This window comes from Lepidochelys olivacea, assembly GCF_965140295.1.
Source record: "Lepidochelys olivacea isolate rLepOli2 genome assembly, chromosome: 2".
Lineage (NCBI taxonomy): Eukaryota > Metazoa > Chordata > Testudines > Cheloniidae > Lepidochelys > Lepidochelys olivacea.
The window spans coordinates 158,496,538-158,514,149 of NC_140412.1; the positions used below are offsets into that span (position 1 = coordinate 158,496,538).

A 17,612-nucleotide genomic window follows, 5' to 3' on the forward strand; every position below is an offset into this window, starting at 1 on the left:
CATCACTGATGTCAATATCAAACTTAACTGCTATTTTAAAGCTTTGTTTTTAAGGCGTTTTCTTTGTCTTAAGGCTTGGAAAGTATTAATGAAAATCCAAATATTTTGTATTGGCTGCCTTTGAACTGTTAATTGACTGAAGCTATAGCTAAGCAACAGAGAATAACACTGAAGGAGGACTGCAGTTTTATAATGTTAACTCTGATGTAATGTTCTCAAGCAGCAAAAGTACATGTAAGAGCAGAATGCTGTGAAACCAGGTATTCTCATAGCACATTCTATCTCACGGGGATTTAAACTAACCTTGAACTACTCCACTAAACTAACTTGGTTCCCGGGTTTTATAGGACTGCTTTCTCATAACTCTGAAAACATTACAAGGGTAGCCTTGTTAATTCAGGAAAGTGTTGTGTAACTTTAAATTGAATGAACAGATCATCAGTGATAAAATAACACAAATTTTCAGCCTGATGAACAATGAAATACAGTGGCGGTTAGTGGCAAATAATTTTTTCTACAAGCCAGATCCTCAGCTGGTGTAAATTAGCATTACTCCATAGACTTCAATGGACCGGTGCAAGTTTTCACCAGGATCTGGCCCTCTATGTGAGGAAAATCTTATTTTTGTTCACACTTATTAATTGTAAATTTTAAAATAACTTTTTAAAGTAATTAGAGTAATTGCAACATGTTTTGTTCAGTTTTAGTCTTGCCAAAATTTATTTCCTCCTCTTCTGTTACATGGAGTTTTTCTTTTAAGTTTAATTTCTCGTCGTGGTTGCTTGAATTGGTTCTACTCTTACTTTTATTAAATAGTATCTCCTTGGCATGGCTCGTAAATTGACAGTTGAATAACTGTGTTAACAAGAGTGATGCTTTTGCTTTCTGTGCTTTTCTTATTGTATCTGCAATAAATCAGTACTAAATTTAGTAAATAAGGTCTATTTTTAAAATGGGAGCCTGCATTTCTTTGTTTTGTTTTGCTTGGGAAGGCAAATATAAAAGTGTATTAACAGCACCTTTGTTTGTTACAGAATTACAGAAAATGTCAAAGAGGCAGACCTGATGCTAAGGAAACATAAGAGAATTAAAAAAACCCCATGAATTAAACAATTAATAAACAGAGGGCATATTAGGAAGAAATATTAAATTCTTGCAGAGGTGGATAGCTAATCATGCTTATCAGGGAAACATATTTATGATTGGGAAGACACATTAAAGAAACTGCAAAAATTGAGTGTTTATGAAAATTTGCCCTGCTACAGTTTTAAGCATCTTAATGGTATGAAGTATTCTCTTCTAGGAGAGAGGCATATGTGCAATGGAGCCCCGAACAAAACCACTTGTTTAAAGAAATGTTACTTCCTGTACTGTATACTACAATCAAGGAAGTAAAGATACCATACTTTTAACTGTATTTATAAAATTACATTATATGAAATTTATCTCTGATCAAGGAAGTGGGAGAACTGCAGAGATATTTACTGATAATATTAAGATGTGGTACTGCAGAGATCTTCTCACAATCCACTGTTCTGCCAGATTCTGTTCTGCATCGCTACTTCCAATAAGATAGGAATTGTAGCTTTCTTCTAAATTGCTGGCAGAATACCTCTGTGGTGAGGCCAGCAGAGGATACTGTCTATATATGTTATGGTACTCTTTGTGCCTGTTGATCAATTTGTAAAGTAGATGGAATGCCTCCATAGGGTGTTAGGAAATTTAATGACTGTAGGCAAAGCACTTCAAGATCACTTGACAAAAGATGCTATCTAAACGCAAAGCAGCCAGATTTTTCAAACTGAATTGCCTGAATTATCCAGATACATAAGGGTCCTGATTTTCATAGTTAAACATTCACAAGTCTTGCTGACTTTAGGCAGAAATATTCGTATTTAGCACCTCTGAAAATCAAACAGCTTACCTGGGATCATAAATGTGGATTTAAGTGCCTAACTTTAGGCACCCAGTTCTAGATATATTGGCCAGTATTCTGCATAATATTAGAATTTCGTCTCTTCTCTTTTGTATATCCATCATGCAGTGGCCCTAGAAATGATCATTTTAATTAGTGGCCTCTTGTGGCGCTTCTCTGCTATTAGCCTATCTTGTTCTTTCACATTTATAGCAAATGGTCAGTTTCCACATAAAACTTCTTACCTTTTTTGGACCATTGAATCATATTCTCAGAGAATGAAAATGGAGAAAATCAAGTGACTTATTTTGCCATGACAAAGACCTTTCAAATGAGCCATTTCAGAAATTAAAGTCTAGTAAAAATATTTTGTAATTTTGGGTTTAAAAGATGAAATTGACTTTCTCTCAACTTAGTTTTATATGTCTAATGATGAGTTAGAGGTAAAGGAAGGTTTCTGTTAAATCATGTTTTAAAAGGCATTTGTTCTTACAGACTTGTTGAATGTTATGCAACTCTGGGATACCAATGAAATTTTACTGTAGGCACTGAGAACCTTTTAGCTAAAAAGTAATAAATACCCAGATGCTTGCACATAAGCCACCTTTCACAAATAAGGGATCAAGTCTTGTCCTGCGCAGAAAGTCAATAGAAGTATTGCTTGAGTATAGAGACTGTAAAATCAGGGTGAAATTCAATTCCTAACTGACTTTGCTTTAGCTGACATTTCTTTTTATTTCCTCTTGCTTTTTTTTCTAGTGCTCTACGGTATCAGGAAACTGGACAGCTCTCCATTAAATACCCAAGTGTCATATGTACTGAAGCATCTGATATTGCTTCCTTTACCAATTTGTCTCCTGGTCCAGAGGTAATGATGATACATTTATTACTTACAAGCAAAAATGTTCTATCTTAATTTATCAGCAATGAATCTCACCATCAGAATTCAGACCATCTTAAAAAGATGAAGCAGATGCAAGCCTTGCAGAGATAAAAGAGCAGGAGCGCACTGTACTAAGTTTTAACATAGTCAGAAGTATAAATGTAGCACATAATCCACTGCCCCGACCTCCATTTTCAAAATCTTTAGAGCTGAACACAAGACTTTTAATTAGAGAGATGAAAACCAGTTAATAAAATTACTGGAGTCTCCTTATGAAATCCTTAATGTCATTATCCTCTCTCATAATTTCATCAGAAGGCTTTTGGAGAAAGTGGCAGTCGTAGTAATTCAGCAAAAAAATCCTAATAAGCAGAGATGAACTAAATTAGCCATAAATAGCTTGATTAGCCAGTAAACAATCTTACCTAACCAGAGCAAGGTGGGTAATGAGATTCTCTGATTACATGCAAATAGTATTGTTCAGGTTACCTATTACTGTCCTCCTAGCATTCTCCTTTCTGTAAACCTTCTAATTAAACTGCAGATTTTCTTTCAGTAGTATTTTTATTTATAGCTAAATGTTTTAGATCAACGGATTCTAATTGAAAAGTTGTCATCTAATTGATCCCTCCATTATTTGGATTGACATTTGCCTTTTATCTAACTCAGGGGTTCTCAACCTTTTTCTCTCTGAGGCCCCCCTCAACATGCTATACAAACTCCAGGGCCCAGCAGGGGTGGCAGAGGGGGACTCCGGGCTCTGGGACGGCAGGGGGAGCCTTGGGCATAGGCATAGTTTAACTTCTATTTGGCAGCAGGGGAAGGGCAGGCAGGGCTTGGGCCAGCTCCGCACAATACAGTCCAGGAAGGGAGTGCTACCTCCACTCCCTGACACACCTCAGCAGGCCACCCAAGGGGGACACAACCAAAAAATAGAACTCAAAGGAGAGACTCAGTTCAAAAAGTCTGAAAACCACTCAGGGTGCAAGGAGGGGGGTAGCTGGGGCAGGGCATGGGCAGAGGGGTTGCTCAGTGTACAGGGAGGGGGTAGGTAGGGGCTGTGTGCTGGGAGGATTACCCCTGCGGTGGCTACGTCCTGAAAGCTCCACTGCCCTGGAGCCAGGTCCGTGAGCAGTCACAGGGGCCTAGGAGCTGAGGAGCAGCCACACCCCCGGGCACCAGCAGCGGATGGGGGAATGCCACAACTGCCGGCTCCATGGCACCACCGGCCAGAGGAGCAGCTGCCCTGCACTGCCTGGCTCTGACTTCTGACCTATGACCTGGCCAGAGCGTGGGGCCTGAGAGGACCCGGGGAAGAGGAGATGGGGGGAGATGCCCCCGGGACTGCCCCACTCTGGGTAAGGCACTGCAGTTTTTGGGGGCAACACTGGGGCTCAGGGCTTCAGCATTGTACTGCTCACAGTTTCAGCCTGAGGGGTGCAGCCTGAGGGGAGGATGCCGGGGCACCCTTACTGTTCCTAGCTTCAGCGGGAGTTGGGGGAGCACCGGGACTCACGGCTTCAGACCAGGGGGGCACCAGGGTTCCTGGCTTCTGCTCCACACCACTGCCAGCTTCAGCCCTGGGGGGAGGACACACTAGGGCTCCCCTGCTGCACCCAGCTTCAGCCCTGGGGGGAGGTGCCAGGGCTCCCAGCTTTTGCCCCACGCCACTGCTAGGGCTTGGGGCACCAGGTTTCAGCCAGGGGGCCCTGCGGCTCCCCTGAAAGGTCTTGCGGACCCCCAGGGTGCCACAGACTCCCAGTTGAGAACCGCTGATCTCACTGATTTACCTGGGAAGGTTGGTGTATGTTTGCATGTGTACGCACATGTGCATAATGAGCTGTCTTTATGTTGTAGTATTAGTGTAATAGCAAGGATTAGGAGAATATTCTTCTAGAGTCTTAAACTGATTTTTATTTTCCTGTGGATTATTTAAAGAAGATAAAGACTTATCTGAAGCCCGGGGGGCAGGGCTATGAGTATTTTAGTTCAGGCATTACATATAAGAGCGCATACGTTACTTGACTGCTGGTGAATACCTAGGGTGCACTATGGCAGAGTGTCTCCATCTGCCCAGGAAGTGCATCAGAAGACAAATAATGACCATCCTTATGCATCTGTGTTCTAAGGTATGCCTTAAAGGTGTACAACAGGCAGGAGCATTATGTGTAGTTTATTTTGAAAATACAGATGTGTAAGATGTTGCCTGTGCTCCTTCTGTACCATAAATTCTCTGTGGCATCTCTTTGGAGCCTAGGTGGCTGGCTCTCATTGGTAGGTAAACAGGTAAGTAACCAGGATGTCATGCCACTGGCTTTTGTATCTCAGGAAGGAGGAGAGAGACCATGATCTGGCAGGGATGGTCAGCAGAACCTATACTTCCTCAAAATATTGAGAAATGCAGAAGAGGTATGAAGAGTGGTGTGAAATCCTACTCTAGATGGGAGGAGCTGCAGGAGAGGAGACTCCTGGACCCAGCTGTGTGAGGGGACAAAAAGGAGGCAGGTGTTGAAGTGTTGAAGCAGACGCAAAGAGAGAGATTGGAACATGTCCATGTTAGGGTTTTAATAAGCAAGGATGGGTATTTTGAACTGGAGCCTGAAATGAGTGGGGAGACAGTGGAACTACTTGAGGAAAGTGAGGAGATGAAATGGTGCTGCTTTGTACATGAAGACTAGGAAAGCATCAGCCGTCTCTGTGCTGGAATCGGGAGATCTGGGACTTGGGTAGGCCATGGATAATGGAGTTGCAGTAGTTATGGCAATGGCATGGATGAGGGTTTCAGCAGAGGTGGAGTAGAGACAGTGGCATACATAGGCATTGTGGTGGAGGTAGTGATTTGTCTCCTGATCGAGAGAAGTCAGTCATGCCTTCAAGTAAATGCAAATTATTTCAGCTGGAGTAAGAAACAACAGTTGTAACAAAGTGAACTAAGTTAGCACAGCGTTAGGGCCCTTATTCTAAACTGCAGCAAGTCCACTCCATTCCTACGTTCATTCTCCAACTCCAACTGCAGCTAACGACTTTTAAGATCTGGAACAATCTGTAAAAGGGGTGAGTAACTGGACAGTCAGTCACCACAAGTGATAAGACAGATTTTCAGGAGAAGGGAATTCAGAGTCAAGGATGTTTCCAGAGTTATAGACAACAAAGGTAAATGGGAGATATGAGTTGAGCAGGACAGGAAAGGAGATGGAACTGTGGTTGAGGATGCCCTTCTTGCCACAGAAAAGAACTGCTGTCTTTGAGGTGGTTAGCTTATAGAATTAGAGTTTGGACCTTTTACATGCTGTTTGGTACAGCCTTTAGAAAATTCAGAAATAAGGCACACTGCACATAGAGGCTATTCTTCAGGGCTTGCTCTGGGCCTCTAATCCTCACCCAACAGAAAATGCTTGACAGGACTAGGAAATGGTGAAACATCTAAACTATGGAAAAATTACTGACTGGACACCTTCACTGGGGTACTTGTTGCACAAAGAAAAATTCATGACATAAAAGTAAACATGATCTGATGAGAACCCATAAGTTTCAGTAGCAAATGGCTGTCAGTATCCTGGCCACAAGAAAACACTCCAACCAGTATCAAAGTGGATAGTAAGGTGGAAAAAACACAGAAGTCTCCTCTGCTCTCTTGCCTTGCTTTTCTTTGGTCTTCATTAAATAATGGGGAATTATATGGCTCCCTCCTACACAGGGTAAATTTATGAATTTAAGTGCCTGGGAACAGTGTTTCCTTGGGGTCTGCAAACTGTTCTTACATTTGAGATTTGCTGATCTTCACCTAACATTATTTTAGATTGTGGATGTGTCCAAAGGGTGCTAGACACTTTCCAGACCCGAGAAGAAGACACACAATTGCTGCCCTGAAAAGTTTACAATCTGGTGTGTTAGTTTATACATAGTTTCTAATTTTTCATCCTTATCAGATGTTAATATTATTGAAGAGTAATGGAAAGGGAAGAAAGGATAAGTAAACAGTCTGTTAGTTGTCATAGCAAACTTATTGTAGATAGTCCCTTTCCCAACAGTTAAGCAAACCATAAAGTGTTCCAGACCTTAGCATGAAAGGGCCGTTCATTGTTCACTAATTTATTCACAGCTATTTATTTTTGCAGCCACATGTTTTTCTGATGACTGTTGAGATAAGGAAAGGTAGAAGTCTGTGGACAGCTCTTTACTGGAAATATGTGAAGACTAAAAAAAAATGCCAAGTATTACAGTAAAAGTAGTAATCATGCAAGTAATACTATCACTTAATTCTGTGTGTGCCAGTTCTGATTTTTTAAAAAACTTTGCATAGATAAATTCCCCATATCTTGATAAGGCTTGAAAAATCCACTCATTCCCTTGCCATGCCTTTTCCAGAACTTGATTTGCATAACCATAAGGACCTTTTAGAAAATGAAAATAAGTTTCCAAATGTCATCTGAATACAACAGATGCAATGCTGTCCACAAGCAGCCCCAGTGCATCTACTGATGCTCATAGCTTTGTAAGCAGCAGCTGTGTAAAGATGAGAAGACATTGGTCAGTTTCACTTCTGCTATTTAGATTCTTGTGGGCAAAAGTGTCAGAACTGTCATGAATCATGTTGACCTCCCATTGCTTCTGGGAACAGCCCTGATAAGTTGCAAAGGCGGACACTGGTGATTATGGGCGGTAGGTATCAAAGGCGGGGAAGGCTAAGCCTACCCAACCGGCCTGCGTAGCCCTGCCCACACTCCACCCCCAGACTCCCTCCTGCTTCCCGCCATGCTCCGCTGTGGCTCTTCCTTCTCACATGGCTGGGGCCCTGGGCCAGTGGCACCAGAACTGGGGGCCTCTTCACCACCAAGGCTCCACCCCTGCCAGGCCAGCATGGAACCTGGCTGGGGAACCCGGGCAGCTGTGGGGAGCTGCAGCGGGACTCTCCACCTTCTCGGGATGTGTGGGGCGGATGGGGCAGCCCCCAGCCTGTATCCCCATCTGCCAGGCTCCCCAGCTACCTGGAACAGGAGGAGGGTCTGCGACACCACACCAGCTGCCCGTGCGGCTCTCCCTGACCCGGCTCGGGCCGTGGGGGCCCTCGGAGCCACAGCCCAGCCACTGGGAGAACCGTGTGGGGAGCTGGGGTCCCTTCACCTGCCCTGGGCAGGTGGCCTGGGACATGGGCAGGGGGCTGCTTTTGCCTCCACCTCATGTGGGGGCCCCTGCCCCCTCGACTTTTGGGAGGGCTCCAGCGCCCTTGCCCCAGTTTGGGCCTACTGGGAGCCAGTCTGCAGCCCGGGACTCTGAACAGCGGTAGCCGGGCGTTCCGGGGCTGGGGGCCACGCTGTCTGCCCACCCACCAAGTGCTCCGGGGTTGGTGGGGGGGGTCACTCGGGCAGCCTGGGGCTGTCGGGGATGGGGGGCTCTGGGCTCCGGAGGGGGAAGGGAGATGGCCAGGGGCAAGCCTCTCCAAACCTGCGATTCACCCCCCGCCCATGCTGGTGATGTTCTTGGGAGGTGAAGATACAAACAATGGAGGGCAGAGGAGCAGTGGAGAGCTTTCCACATTGCCTCTCACAGCAGCCCAGAGGGGATGGGGGCAGGATTCAAAAAGGATAAGACGTTTATATTAGTAATGAGAACCTGTGACAGTACATTAGCTAGGCTTTTAGAATGGGAGATAAAGCCTGAGCCGCAGTGTCTATCCAGCTATTTTTAGAGTGGTGGCCTGAGCCCTGCAGTCCCGTATCTGTCGACCTGGGCTCTGAGACTCACTGCTGCATGCTGTATCCTGCCACTGTCAGACAGGAATTCCCATATTAGACCCGACCAGTGGGCCTGTGCTCCTATGTACCTGCTGTGCTATAACTTGCGGAGATCACCATCGTGCTAAACAGTAGTGATAGTGGGCATACTGGGCAAAAGCTCAATGTAAAATTTAAATCAAGGTGACTCCTGGTTTCCATACTCCGTGAGTCTCTTGGAAAAACTTCTGAGAGGCTGTTAGAGGAGAGGCCTTCATCATTCTGAAAAACCGCAGTGGCATGCTATATTGGCATTAGACTCCGCCCAAGTGACCTGGCAATCTATAGCTGGGATTAATTTACGAATCTGATTTGTTTTTTGGAGACCGTGCCAAAAAGGACTAAAGAAACTCTGTGTGAGAATATTCATCAGAACAAGGAAATAAGTGATACTGAAATGGCAGACTTTGGAGGTAAGACCTTTTTATAACACTTGATTTTAATTACAGAAGAATTACTAAAAAAGAAAAGGAGGACTTGTGGCACCTTAGAGACTAACAATTTATTTGAGCATAAGCTTTCGTGAGCTACAGATCACTTCATCGGATGCATTCAGTGGAAAAATTACTGTGCAGCTTTTCCCTCTAAGGTCTAAATATTCATTTAACCTAATCTTAACCGGGACACATACTGACAACATAACTGATGTATGTATATACATAATGTATTCTTGTACTATCTCCTGATCACCACAGCAAATACTGTATTCCAGTGCTGCTTGACAGCTGAGCATTATAGTCATTGCTGAGGGACTTGCTAGCAACACTATAGTTAATTATCTTTCAGGGTTTGTGTGGGTTTTTTATAGAAAACCAAGTTTATAACGGCCATGATATTTGCTATGGGGTACCACCTTTCTTATAAGGCTTAGCCAAGAAGTATTTTTTCTTTGTAGAAAATCCAGTTTTGTAAGAATGTCAAAGTAAAGTGGATTGTTTTTAATGCATTTTTCATTCTTCTAACTTTAAATGGGGTTGGCTAATGTGGGGTAATCACTTTCGGTATTTTTAGGAGACATTTTGAGGCCCATAGTCAGCCCTGGTGTAACTGGGTTCAACTCTGTTGACTTCATTGGAGTTGCATAGATTTCCACCAGGGCTGAATTTATCTTGAACATCCTTACTAAGATAACTTTTAAAAAAGTTATTCCTATGCATGTATGATTTGTTCATTTTTTTTCGTAAATCAATTTTTAGTACAAATTTGCTATTGTTGGCTAAAGTCAATGTTTTCCAACAGATAAGTTACTGAAGCTATTTCTATTGTAAATATAAGAAATATTTTAGGTGTATCATATAACACAGAGAGGTTAGAGTTGACAAATAGATTTTCATTGCTAAAATCATCACTACACAGGGAAGGGATAGCTCAGTCGTTTGAGCATTGGCCTGCTAAACCCGGGGTTGTGAGTTCAATCCTTGAGGGGGCCATTTAGGGATCTGGGGCAAAAAAAATTGGGGATTGGTCCTGCTTTAAGCAGGGGGTTGGACTAGATGACCTCCTGAGGTCCCTTCCAACCCTGATATTCTATGATTCTACTTGCTCTGTTGCAACTGTAACAGTGAGATTTATGAGTGTGTAACAAAACTAGTATCCAAAAATCTGCATTTTAGCATTCTGTAGAAAAATAATTCCACAATGGTATACTTCGTCACAAATGACATTTTTTGGTTCTGAAAATTAAAACTTTATATTTTACCATAATTCTTGAAAATCTATCAACTATCACAAGTCAGTTTCACCATTATTGCTTTACTCTGATTTACTGTACTTAAAACAGAACAACTTTTTTCAAAAACATAACATAGACAGTCGAGAAATAAACATTACATTAGACACATAGACTTTAAGGCCAGAAGGGAACATCATGATTATCTAGTCTGACCTCTTTCACATTGCAGGTCACAGAACCTCACCTATCCACTCCTGTAATCGACCCATAACCTCTGGCTGAGTTACTGAAGTCTTCAAATCATGATTTAAAGACTTCAAGTTACAGAGGATCCACCATTTACTCTAGTTCAAACCTGCAAGAGACCCAGGCCCCATTCTGCAGAGAAAGGTGAAAACCTCTCATGGTCTCTGCCAATCTGACTTGAGGGAAAATTTCTTCTCGACCCCAAATATGGCAGTCAGTTAGACCCTGAGCATGTCAGCAAGATCCACCAGCCAGACACTTGGGAAAGAATTCACTGAACAGTATTAACTCAGAGCTCTCTCCATTGAGGGCCCCATCTCCAGCCAATGAAGATATTTGCTGCTAGCAGTTGCAGATGGGTCACATACCATTGTATGCAACCTCCTCATACTATCCCCTCCATAAACTTATTAAGCTCAGTCTTGAAACCAATTAGGAGTTTTTTTGCCCCCACTTCTCCCCTTGGAAGGATGTTCCTGAACTTCACTTCTCTGATGGTTGGAAACCATCATCTAATTTCAAGTCTAAACTTGTTGATGGCCAGTTTATCTGCATTTTCTTTTATGCCAACGTGGACCCTTAACTTAAATAACTCCCTGATGATCCCTCTGATGTATTTATAGAAAGCAATCATCTCTCCTCTCATCCTTCATTTAGGTAAGGTAAGCAAGCCAAGCTCCTTGAGTCTCCTTTCATAAGACAGGTTTTCCATTCCTCGGATCGTCCTAGTAGCCCTTCTCTGTACCTGTTCCAGTTTGAATTCATCCTTCTTAAACATGGGAGACCAGAATTGCACACAGTATTCCAGATGAGGTCTCACCGGTGGTACTAACACTTCTCTGTCTCTACTAGAAATACCTCACCTGATGCACACTATGATTGCTTTATCCTTTTTCATGGCCGTATCACACTGGCGGCTCATAGTCATCCTGTGGTTGCCCAATACACTTCCAACTGATAAGTCCCCAACTTCAAATTCTTGTTGTTAGTCCCTAAATGCATGACCTTGCACTTTGCACTATTTAATTTCATCCCATTTCTATTACTCCAGTTTTCAAGGTTTTCCAGGTCTTTTTACATTTTCCGGTCCTCCTCCTTGTTGGTAATACCTCCCAACTTTGTGTTATCTGCAAATTTTATTAGCATACTCTCACTTTTTGTGCCAAGGTCAGTAATAAAACTGTTTTAAATAAGATTGGTTCCAATATGGATCCCTGAGGGACTCCAATAGTAACCTCCAGCCTGACACTTCACCTTTCAGTATGATCTGTTGTAGTGTCCCATTTAACAAGTTCCCTATCCACCTTTCAATTCTCATATTCATCCCCATCTTCTCCAATTTAACTAATAATTTCCCATGTGGAACTGTATCAAATGCCTTCCTGAAATCCAGGTAGATTAGATCTACTGCATTTCCTTTGTCTAAAAAATCAGTTATCTTTTCAAAGAAAGACTCATAGACTTTACGGTCAGAAGGGACCATTATGATCATCTAGCCTGACCACCTACACAACGCAGGCCACAGAATCTCACCCACTTTCCTGTAACAAACCCTTGACCTATGTCTGAGCTATTGAAGTCCTCAACTCGTGGTTTAAAGACTTCAAGGTGCAGAGTATCCTCCAGCAAGTGACCCATGCCCCACGCCACAGAGAAAGGCGAAACCCCCAGGGCCTCTGCCAATCTGCCCTGGAGGAAAATTCTTTCCTGACCCCAGATATGGCGATCAGCTAAACCCTGAGCATGTGGGCAAGACTCACAAGCTAGACACCCAGGAAAGAATTCTCTGTAGTAATTCAGATCCCACCCTATCTAGCATCCCATCACAGGCCGTTGGGCATATTTAGCGCTAATAGTCAAAGAGATCAGGTTGGTCTGACACAATCCACCTTTTGTAAAACCGTTTTGTATTTTATCTCAATTACCGTTTACCTCTTTGTCCTTAACTACTTTCTCTTTCAAAATTTGTTCTAAGACCTTGCATACAATTGAGGTCAAACTAACAGGCCTATAGTTTCCTGGATCACATTTTTCCCCCTTTCTTAAAAATAAGTACTGTATTAGCAATTCTCCCGCCATTGGGTACAACCCCTGAATTTACAAATTCGTTAAAAATCCTTCCTATTGGGTTTGCAACTTCATGAGCCAGTTTCTTTAATATTCTTGGATGGAGATTATCTGCCCCTTTCCTGCCCCCGATTGCTCCCATTAAGCTGTTTGAGAATGACTTCAACCTTGGATGTGGTAGTAACTTCTACTTCCACATCCTCATTTCCATTAGCCACCCTGCCACTACCCCATAGCTCTTCATTACCTACTGGTTTTAATTTCAGTTCCAAGGTCCAACTCTGCTTGGCTTTTGGCAGTTCTCACTTTAACCCTACGCTTTTATTACCTTCAAGAGAGAGCTTTCCTTATTGAGCCATCCCATCTTCCATTCCTTGCAGGCTTTCTGCTTCCTCTTAATCATCTGTTTGAGATGCTTGTTCATCCTCTTTGGTCTGCAACCTTTCCTATGAATTTTTTTCCACTTTGCTTGGGATGCAGACTTCAGATAGCTTCTGCAACTTTGACTTCCAAGCCTCCTCCACATTCAGATCCTTTCCATTTCCCTTATTACTTTGCTTAATTTTTTTAAGTTTGCCCTTTTGAAATCAAGGACCTTAATTGCTGACCTATTTTTGTTTCTTTCTATTTAGTTTAAACTGAATTACTCATGATCACTTGAACCAAGATTGTTCTGTACATCCAGTTCTTCTATGAGGACCTTGCAATTTACGTATATTAAATCTAAAATGTTGATTTGATGAAGAAATCTGTAAGCTATCAACTCCAGGAATATCTAGGCCCTACCATTATTAGTAGAACTTGTCCTTCAATCTATATATCTGGAAAGTTAAAGTCATCCATAATCACACCAATTCACTGTAGTATTTATTTCATTAAAGGTCACTATTCATATCCCAGATTGGATCCTGGGGGTCTGTAGCATACTCCAAACACTGTCACAGTGGAGCCTGTGTTAGCTTTCTTTCCCAAAGTGATTTTGACACAAGCAGATACCACTTTATCCGTTCCATCACTGTCAATTTCTTTACAGTCTACCTTGTCATTAATGTACAGTGCTGCTGCTCCACCATTACCTTTATTTCTGCCTTTTCTGCATGGCACATTCCTATCCATAACTGTACTCCAGTCATGACTACTATTCCACCGTGTTTCTGTTAGTCCTATAATATCTGGTTTTAAGCACCAGTAGGTCTAGTTCCTCCATTTTGTTACCCAGGCTCCCTGTATTGGTGTACAGACATCGTCGCTGTTTGTACTAGGCTTCGCCCAGATTCCTCGCCCAATTAGGTACAGTCATTCTCCTGCCAGTATCGCCTACCTGACGGTGCCAATACCACTGACAGTAACAATCTTTTCTTCTTGATGTCCATTCTTCTACCCTCTGTCGTTCCTTCCTCCATTGCTGGGTCATCTCTTTAATTTTCCTCCCGCTCCACGTTAGAATCGGGCGTGGAGATTACGTGAGCATCTCCTAGCAGTCTCCCCCGAGATCCTAATTTAAAGCTCTTTTAATCAGTTGTGCCAACCTCCATCCCAGCAGTCTATTTCCCACCCTGCTCTGGTGGAGTCCATCCCATGAGAACTGTCCTCTGTTGGTGAATGCCTCCCAGTGGTTGAACATCCCAAAGCCCTCCTTATGGCACCACTTCCTTGAGCCAACTGTTAATCATCATCATCTTGTCTCTCCTTCATTCTCCTCCTCTATGGACAGGTAGAATCCCACTGAAGATCACCTGAGCCTCCGTTTCTCCGAGTCTTCCCCAGCTTGGCATAGTCTCCATTGATGTGTTCCAGTGAGAATCTGGCTATGTCATTTGTCCCCTTGTAAAGGATAATCAGTGGATTCTTTCCTGCTCCAATTAGGCTCCTCTTCAGCCTCATGGCTGGGATGATTTAACTGGGAATTGGTCCTGCTTCGAGCAGGGGGTTGGACTAGATGACCTTCTGGGGTCCCTTCCAACCCTGATATTCTATGATTCTATGTACACATCCCATATCTTAACTCCCAGTAGACAGCACACCCTTCTGTTCTTCAGATCAGCTCTGGTGACGGTCCTGTCTGTTCTTCTTGATAGGGAGTCCCCAGTCATGTAGATCTGACTCTTCCTGGTGCAGCTCTCTGGCCTTCGTCTTTCTGTTCTTTCCAGCTGCAAGACCCCTTGTCTTTTGTTCTCACATGCCATCTTCCGCAACTCATCCTCTGTCCTTCTGGGCCTCTGAACTCTGGCTGTCTCCATTGACTCTTCCCCTCTTCTTTTAGGACTAGCCGCTTTTCTCTTCTTTCTTGCCCTTCCACCTTCTGTTACCGCCTGCTGCGCCCCTTCTTAATATTCCAACTCAGTAAACCTATCCCTGTGCTCTATTTCTCCTTCACTATCCTGTCTTTTTTCCTCTGCCTGATACTTTTATCACATGCTTCCACTGGCCACTTTCCTCATCCAGCAATCCACCCTCAAAGTTCCCCCATCCAGCTTGCATCTGCAAGTTCTGAAGTTTCTGTTTAGCCTCCACTTGCCTTCCCTCCATCATCTACTCAAGTCCCCTTCAAAACTCAGCCATAGTTTCTGCCTGGATCCAAGCCTCCAGTCTTCTCTTCCATCAGATCTATCAGGCGGCACTGGACACCAAACAAAGCACCTTTCAGGTACCCACTCCAGGATAATGTTCATCCCTCAGCTTCCACATCCAGTTATCCACATTGTTTCTTCCATTCCTTGGGTCACTACCACTCCTGCCTCTGTAGCCTGTCATAGCCTTCCCGCCTAAGCTCCTGGCGAGAGACAGAGAGAGAAAAACACACACACACATGCTCCCCTCTTCCCCCCTTCCCCAACTCCTACAAATTCCTATTCAAACTCCCCTGTTTCCCGCTGTTTGTTGGCTCCTTACATATGATTAGACTGGTGATACTCAGCCCAAAGTGGTTCAGAAGCCAAATTAGCAATCAGCATTACCCAAAAGAGCCTCAGTAGTATGAATTCATTGTTTCATTTACTAGAGTACTATTCATACTTAAACAGTATGACTGGGAAAATACTTAGGGTGTACATATATATATTCTTACAGCAAATATGTTGTTAACTGAGTGCAAATTGATAACTTAATTGGTTAATAACATAGTAAAAGCATCCTGATTGGTTAATAACTTTGGTTAATAATTAAGTCACACAGTGTTTTACTATCATGTGCTGCAAAGAGCTGCAGAAGACACATTAACGCACCCCTTGCAGTTCACGAGCCGCGGTCTGAGTATCACTGGATTGGGCTACCTTAAATTGAAATGCTATTATATTTTTCTTTAAACACTTCAACTAAAACAGAACAAAAATATTCACTTGTGACTCTGTATTTTCTTCTGCTTTTAAAGCCAGTAAAAAGTAAATCACTGCTATATAATGTTCAAGGCCTGAATCTCACTTTTGAAAGCTAGCCCACAGAGCACTTTCAAAATTCATTTTCACTTTGCTTCTGAGCAGACTTACAGTCTAACTGCAACCAGTCGTTAGAGGAATCTCACTGGGGAAGTCTTGGCTCCATGAAGCAGATCCCATCTCCGCGAAATCTCCATGAGGAATCCACAAGGAACAGCACTCTTCTAGTGTGTTCTGTGAATGCAAACACTTTGGCCGTCTCCGATCAGGTACTGAGTCCCCCTGAAAGTGGAAGGCCAGATGCTTCTATAGAGGAATCTGCCAATCATTGCAAAAAGACAGCACTGGCAAAAGAAGGCATTGAGATGGCACAAAGTGGAACTGCCGCTTTTTCTTCACCAAAACAAAATGACTCCTCAGAGCCAATTTCAACGCACAGTTCCCTTGCAGTCTGATGCATCACGTCTTCCATTCTGAGAAACAGCAGTACTGTGAAATACTGAAAGGCAGACTTCTCAGAGACCAATTCACGATACTAATATAAAGACTTGAGCAACTGGAACCTTTTTCATATTGGGAAGTAGCCAGAAGTACAGATCTAGAAAGGCAGACGAGATGGCCTTCAGAAAAGCAGATATCCTGGTTACAATTGGCTTGTGAGAGATGAACAATTTTGATACAGACTATCTTCTGGGGAATGGCTGAATTCCCGATTTTATGCTAGCTGTTTGAGGGGTATTGAAAGAAGAGGCAGAAGGGGATGTAGCCACTTTGAGGGCCAAGGTGGAATAACTACCTATGATAATTTTTATCCAGCTCTGCCTCCCCTTGTTCAGAGTCACCCTGTCTTCCTGCCTGCACTCTTCACATGAGTAATCATCTCCTACTGCCTGGCCCTACCCCATCATCCGCCCTGTCACAACAGCAGATGGGTGACTGTAGAGACTGAGAGAGGACTTTGGCATGGAGATCATAGCAGCTCTTGCTGAAGAAGTAGCCAATAGTCAATAGCAGCTGGACAGTGAGAATGAGCTTATTCACCTGCTGAGGCAGGGGAGGGCAAACTTTTTGGCCTGAGGGCCACATCAGGTTTTGGAAATTGTATGGAGGGCCAGTTAGGGGAGGCTATGCCCTCACCCCCTATCTGCCCCCCCCTTGCTTCTTGCTCCCTGATGGCCCCCCCCAGGACTCCTACCTTATCCAATCCCCCCTGTTCCCTGACAGCCCCCCAGGGCCCCTGCCCCATCCACACCCCTGCTGCTCCCTGTCCCCTGACTGCCCCCCACCACTCCATCCAACCCGCCCTCCTTCCTGACTGCCCCCCCTGGGATCCCTGCCCTCATTCAACCCCCCCCCATTCCCTGCCCTCTGACCGCCCCACCCCCTGACCACCACCCCGAACTCCGCTGCCCTCTATCCAACCCGCCCTGCTCCCTGCCCCCTTACCGTACAGTACAGAGCACCAGTGGCTGGTGACGCAACAACCGCACCGCCCAGAGTGTTGCCCGGCTGCCCAGAGCGTTGCGCCAGTGTAGTGTAGTAAATTGCTCTCCGTAACTGCTACCAGTAGCACATTCCTACGCGGAGCAGTTTAATACACTAAACTGAGGCTGAGGCTGCAGGGGAGGGGCCGGGGGTGAGCCTCCTGGGCCAGAAGCTCAGAGGCTGGGCAGGAGGGTCC

The 17,612-nt window shown here is 43.9% G+C and overlaps 1 protein-coding gene across 1 annotated transcript in view; it reads left to right on the forward strand.

Annotated features, from left to right (window-relative positions):
- The window catches only part of LOC311517142 (palmitoyltransferase ZDHHC11-like), a gene marked incomplete at its 5' end in the record, with an annotated part of 88,803 nt that extends 71,501 nt beyond the window's left edge, over nt 1-17,302 (forward strand). The window contains 3 exon segments of the mRNA XM_084621708.1: nt 2,675-2,783; nt 8,898-8,985; nt 16,037-17,302. Coding sequence (XP_084477834.1) covers nt 2,675-2,783; nt 8,898-8,985; nt 16,037-16,386 — 547 coding nt within the window. The 3' untranslated portion in view covers nt 16,387-17,302.
- Nucleotides 17,303-17,612: the final 310 nt, after the last annotated feature.